The sequence below is a fragment of the Leuresthes tenuis genome, unplaced genomic scaffold (assembly GCF_036924035.1).
Source record: "Leuresthes tenuis unplaced genomic scaffold, fLeuTen1.0.hap1 SCAF_4, whole genome shotgun sequence".
In the NCBI taxonomy this organism is placed as follows: Eukaryota; Metazoa; Chordata; class Actinopteri; order Atheriniformes; family Atherinopsidae; genus Leuresthes; species Leuresthes tenuis.
The window spans coordinates 9,470,541-9,476,998 of NW_027325358.1; the positions used below are offsets into that span (position 1 = coordinate 9,470,541).

At 40.5% G+C, this 6,458-nt stretch overlaps 1 protein-coding gene across 1 annotated transcript; it reads left to right on the plus strand.

The window, feature by feature from the left end:
• The first annotated feature begins 2,241 nt into the window (after positions 1-2,241).
• On the plus strand, positions 2,242-4,751 carry dnajb1b (DnaJ heat shock protein family (Hsp40) member B1b). Its single transcript, XM_072384462.1, has 3 exons — positions 2,242-2,659; positions 3,421-4,022; positions 4,164-4,751. The coding sequence occupies exons 1-3, from the start codon at positions 2,449-2,451 to the stop codon at positions 4,395-4,397; spliced, it is 1,047 nt and encodes a 348-aa protein (XP_072240563.1). The 5' UTR covers positions 2,242-2,448; the 3' UTR covers positions 4,398-4,751.
• Positions 4,752-6,458: the final 1,707 nt, after the last annotated feature.

A 6,458-nucleotide genomic window follows, 5' to 3' on the forward strand; every position in this document is an offset into this window, starting at 1 on the left:
TCTCTCGGCCTATTAACGCAATCACCAGTGAGGTGAACACGCCCACACTATCATCAAGTAGCCAATGAGCTTACACTTGCACATACATCGTTCTTTGTATTGCATTCCAGTGTCTTGTCTATCTGTCCATATCTAACTACACGTATATCTACACACACACACACACACACACACACACACACACACACATATACATATACATATATATATATATATATATTATGTATTTGAATTTCCCCCACTGGGAGATGAATAAAGTATTTTTCTATTCTATTCTATTCTATTTATATATACATTACACTGACTGTAATGTTTCTTATGTTACAGCAAGTGCTATCTCGATGTCATTACACTGTTAAGGCAAACCCGCAATATGATGACAATAAAGTTATGGCACTACTTTTACCACTATTACTAAAGTGGCAAAAGCTAAACATTTTCCAGGTGTTCACATGAAAACAGATTTAGAACTATTTGATTGTAAACCAACTTACTTTACTTTATTGATCTATTGTTATTCATTTTATTTATCTGACTTTGGCTTCTCAATAATGAACTATTAGACACTCAAACTGTCCTTTTCAAGTTTGAATATCATGTGTGTAGTGAGTGCACATTGAAAAATGATTGCGTATAATTAGCATTACAAATTCAGTTTAGCTTTTCCTTTCACCAAATTTTCATTTTAAATCTCAAAGGCATTCCTAATTCTACGGGTACATTGTAAGGCTCTCAATCGCAAACATTTCAGTTGCATAACTGCAGAATAAAATTTATTAAAAAAATAGCACAACTCTTCTCTAAAGGATACAGTGAGGCCTGTGTTGTTTTCAGGCACAGTTCCCAAATGTTAACTCACTTGCCTCATTGTGTAAACATAAAAATCTTTTCATTTGGAACAAAAGTCAGATTCACAGAAAAATAAAGAAAAGAAAAACTTCTTTTACCTTACTTTTTTTCTTTTTAAAACAAAAAACTAACAGACAATCTAGTATATTCTCAAAGGTTATACACAAATAGATTTCATATGATTACCCAAATTTCTGTAGTGTGTACAAAAAGTGACAGGATTTTCTTTGTATGAAAAGCAACCATTGCACCATTTTTTCAGACAAACATGTGATCGATGTACTGCACATGTTACCTTATCATACGATAGGCATATTACACGTACAGCTTAGCCTTTGTGCTGCTCTAAAGGACTACACCTAGATTTATATCCTGTTTTTACATTGAAATAAATGCAGAGACATTTTTAAAACTAGGAATCCTGACTGGTTTGTTCTATAGTTTTAAACTAATTACTAAGCTTGAGTTGTGGTTGGGTATCTTGAGAGTAAATGTGATCGATACCTAAGTGGCTTAACTGTTTCACATTGAACAATTTGCGCATATTCCATCAATCCATTTTCTGCTGCTTATCCGAAACTGGGTCAGGAGAGCAAAAGAAGCAGACATCACCAGACCTCACTTTCCCCAGCCACCACCTTAAGCTCCTCCAGGAGGACACCTAATCATTCCAAAGCCATCTGTCCAGCCGGTCCTGGGTCTTCGCCGAGATGTCCTCCCGGTTGGACATGTACGAAACATCTTTCCAGGGAGGCATCCGTAAGGCTTCAACACCAGATACTAGAACCTCCTCAACTGCTTATTTAAGTTAAACTTATACAAGTTTACACTATAGGCCTATACACCATATTACATAGTGTCAAGTTGAGTTTAGTGTGTTGAAATCCAATGTAATTTAAATCAATTAAAGACAACAACTACTGTATCTCACCTCTTGTTTCTCTTCATCTAACTCATAAACAGATATAAACAAAGTAAATGTATTAGAAAAGACAGCTGTGCCCTTTGAAGGACATAGTATAACAGCCTATGATCTAAATTTCCCAGTTCTCTGCTCAGCCAGTCTACAGCAGGGAATTTTAGGCCTCAATCCCAGTCACAGCCAACAAAAGATCCTGACAGCTGTCTAAAAGCCTCCTGGGGAGTTTGTCTCTCTCTCTTTTTATATATATTCATTTGGACAAAGCTAACTCAAGAAAACGCTTATTGTGTGTTGTCATTGTCACGACAGTTGCTATGACTGCTTGTGAGCGGAGTTAGCTACATTTAGAGATGGCAAGCGACTAGGTATGATGGGAATGCAAACGGCTTTTTTCCTGCGCATGGGGTGACCGTTGTAGAAGTTATTTCCGACAACATTTGAAAGCAGCATGGCGTGACGCCCACCACTGGGCGTGTCCCCACTGGAGCGTCACAGTCACGATTGTTCAGGCTGGTTATGGAAAAGTCTCGAAGTTTCCACGCTGTTTATAAAGAAAATAGTTGGAGAGCTGCAGCCTCAGCTGAGACAGAGGACGAGCAGGAAGAGGGCAACAGAAGTACGACGAAGTCTCTATAACAGCTTTAAATTACTAATACACAGACCGCTGGACGGTCAAGATGGGTAAAGACTACTACGAAATTTTGGGAATTAAGAAAGGAGCGTCAGAGGACGACATAAAGAAGGCTTATCGTAAGCAGGCTTTGCGTTATCACCCCGACAAAAACAAGTCACCGGGTGCCGAGGAGAAATTCAAAGAGATTGCCGAAGCCTACGACGTTTTGAGCGACCCAAAGAAAAAGGACATCTACGATCGTTTTGGTGAAGAAGGTAAGCTTTCGAATCATGATGTTAAGTTATCTCAACTAGTAAAGCTTAAACACAAATCTCAACCAGTAAAGCTTAAACACAATGGCTGGGGTCAAGTGCTTGTAATATTTTGACTGAAACGCAACGACAGCAAGCGTGCAAGGGTCTAAACAAACGTCAATGCCTGTGCGGGTGTCATGGCGCTCTCTCTTCCCCGTGTCCTTCATTCTAAGCTTGGCTGATGCGAGGCCCAGCTTTACAGAGCAATTCACACAATATGTATCCCTAATAAGTCTGTCAGTCTAAAGCAGAAACTATTTGATGAGGTCAGAGGGGTGGAGGGCTCTATTTAAAAGGAAAAGGCGGGATTAACGTTTAATGGTGCCACTGAAGTTGGTGTTATTTTTGGGGGCAGGACAAGCTGGAGCCTGCGTGAAATGTATTAGAAATTTGCCTGCACCTATTCACACGCACTGCTATAGAAGTGGATTAATTGTACATTCTTTAACACCGATAAGACTTGTCCTGTTAATGTGTTGGTAGCTAATGACTGATAAGATTTGTATTATCAGGTCTGATACGTTACAATGGCTATGGCAACATTTCAGTTTAAAGTTTGGTCCTAAATGAGTACATTTGTCAGTAACAGCTGTAACACCAGGTTTCTTTATGAGTGGGGCCCGCCTCATCTTAAGAATAAGAGAGAACGCTTGAGTATAAAACAAAAATTCAATCCCTGACATCAGTTTCAGATATTAACCTGCTTGTTTTTTCTTGTCCAGGTCTGAAAGGCGGAGGCCCCACAGGTGGTGGCGGTAGTGGCGGTCCTGGCACCTTCAGCTACACCTTCCAGGGCGACCCTCATGCCATCTTTGCAGAGTTTTTCGGTGGACGCAACCCTTTTGAACAGTTCTTCGGTGGCCGTAATGGAGGTATGGATGAGGACATGGAGACTGATGACCCATTTTCCCGCTTTGGGATGGGGGGCAGCGGAATGGGCGGCTTCCCACGCTCCTTCAGCTCGGGTATGGGAGGAATGGGCGGCCACACCAGCATAGTAAAAAAGCAGCAGGACCCGCCTGTGGTTCACGATCTCCGGGTGTCTTTGGAGGATGTTTTGTCGGGTTGCACAAAGAAAATGAAGATCTCCCGTAAAAGGCTGAACCCCGACGGACACACGACACGGACTGAGGAGAAAATTCTGGAGGTGCAGATTAAGAAAGGATGGAAAGAGGGCACCAAAATCACGTTTCCCAAAGAGGGGGATGAGACACCGAGAAACATTCCAGCTGACGTGGTGTTTGTGTTAAAGGACAAACCGCATTCAGTGTTCAAACGGGACGGCTCTGATATCATTTACACCGCCAAGATCTTACTCAGAGATGTAAGTCAGGATTATGTTTAACTTTAAGTAGCATCTTTGTGTAAAAGTGCTTAAATACTACACTTAAGAACTATTAAATCAGAGTTGAAATCAGTTTTTATCACTTTTCCTAACCTTCGTATCGTCTCTTCTGTCCCACAGGCTCTGTGTGGCTGCACAGTCAACGCACCCACACTGGAGGGCAAAACAGTGACTGTGTCATCAACAGATATCGTGCACCCAGGGATGAAGCGAAGAGTCAGTGGGGAGGGGCTGCCTTATCCCAAACGACCCGACCGTCGAGGCGACCTGATAGTGGAGTATGAGGTGAAGTTTCCAGATCGGCTCAGTCAGAACGCTCGGGAAACCATCGCTGGGGTTCTTCCACGGTCTTAAACAAGACGAACAGACATGCAAGACTAACACTAAGCTGCCAATGTTTTATATCTCGAACATCATACGGACATTTTTACGCAGGGTATACTCTCCACAGACAATAAAGCAATGACTCGGGGGTCAGATTGTCTGTATGTACAAGGTTCTCCATATAAATGATCACCTTCAGGAAGTCTATGTACAAAGAATGAGTGCAGCATTTCACAAGTTAGAATGTAAATATGTGACCAATATTGAGTGGTGTTTGGTTTACGGAGTTAGATAATATTTTTGATGAAAACTGTACAGTAGAGAAAATATATGTGCACCATTCTATAGGATGTTTTGTTCATAATAAAAGTTTTTACTGAGAAAGAGGTTTTCTCTTTACTTTATGGAATTGCAATGTGGAATTTTCTTTGGATTGTTTCCATGGATGGGGAATGTAAAATGTGCTCAGAACAAGATTTCTGCACACCGCAGCTCACACAGTCGATGCATTTACTGAAGTTGATCACATTTTTGTCTTAGTCTAACTGAATTTTGACTTTAAAAATAAACATTTAAACATGTTAGTCTGACTGAAATTGTCAAGATTTGACTAACACAGCCATGTAATTGAGCTGAAGGTCAATTTACTCCTGAATACATCTGCTTAATTGAACCCAAACAGGCTGGGGCGTTCTGCATGTGCTCCACAGCTCTTAATCAGGGCTTTGACCCAAAATGAACAGTGGCTCGTAATGTGCAGAGCTGTAAAACTGACTGATTCATTGCTCGAAATGGTATCGGTTTGCCACCGGCTTCATTTGTGATGTGGAAATGTCAACCAGGAAAAAGCCCCAAAATAAAAAGATGAAGGGAGGCATATCGGCACCGATCACAGCAGAGTCAAACTTACTTGAGTCAATTAATGAGTACTGGGAGAAAGACAGTAGACCAAATGGTCTAAGTGAGTTGAAACTGTACACATTTTGAGTGAAGTGTGACATTTAGATGGAAAGCAGTACATCTCGTTGGGGTGAGGTTACTAATGAGCAATAAAGACATGAAAAGCTAACCTGTTTACAATAAGCTAATTGTCTTGGAGTTTTTCTGTAATACCAGGTCCTAAATGCTAATTTAATAAGGTAACTTTGTTTCTGCCTAATATGAAGAGAACATTTAAAAAGGTCACCATTTTCCTTCTCGATATCTATGTTACCTTTCCCAATTCCACTGTCAGTTGAACTTTGTGTTAACGTCCCTTTTATTCCGAAAGTTTGACATTTTCATGTTTGACCAGCGATGAGTTAGAAAGTCTTGCCTGTTCGTACTAAATATCTTTTTTTATAAAGAGAAATACTACTACTAATACCAAAAAAATAAAACAAAACACAGTTGTCTTCAGTTTTAATGGCAAAAGTCTTGCAGCTTTGGGTTGAAGATGCACCATTCCTCAAAGGAGCCTGAACTAATCCAAGTTGAAACATTAAATTATCTGAAATTAGATGAGCTTTGATAAGTGTAGGAAAAAATGTGTGTAAAGAAAGAAAAAAGACATCTTCATAAGGCTGCAACATAAATCGAGGCATCCCTAATGAACGACAGCCAGGACACAATTTGGGAACTTCAAACGACTGGACTTAACAAATCAGATGCAGTCAGGATTTTCTTTACAATAATTCAGAATTTGGATGCTTTTTCACTCAAGGTGACTGACATATGTGGCTGTATCGGCAAAAAAAAGAAAAGAAAATTCTCAGCTGATCAATGAGGCTTCATTGAGGGTATTTCCCTTTGTCTTAGCTGCTGCATGTCCAAAGAAAATGCTACGGAGGTGCCTGTCATCCTCTAAAATTAAATATGAATCGGCTCACTCCTCAGCTTGCAGTCCTTTGGGAATTTTCTTCTGAAAATATGCATAATTTTCTTGTGTCTAAGTGTGGTTTAACTGTGTCATCATGCTGTATGAAACAGTCCTCAGGTTGCCCTCAGATACCCGTGACACAGTCAGCAGACAGACTGTTTATTGAGTTTGATACCCTCCAGCGTAACGTACTGTAGATGTTTTGAGGCACACAGACACAGCTGGGGGAGCCT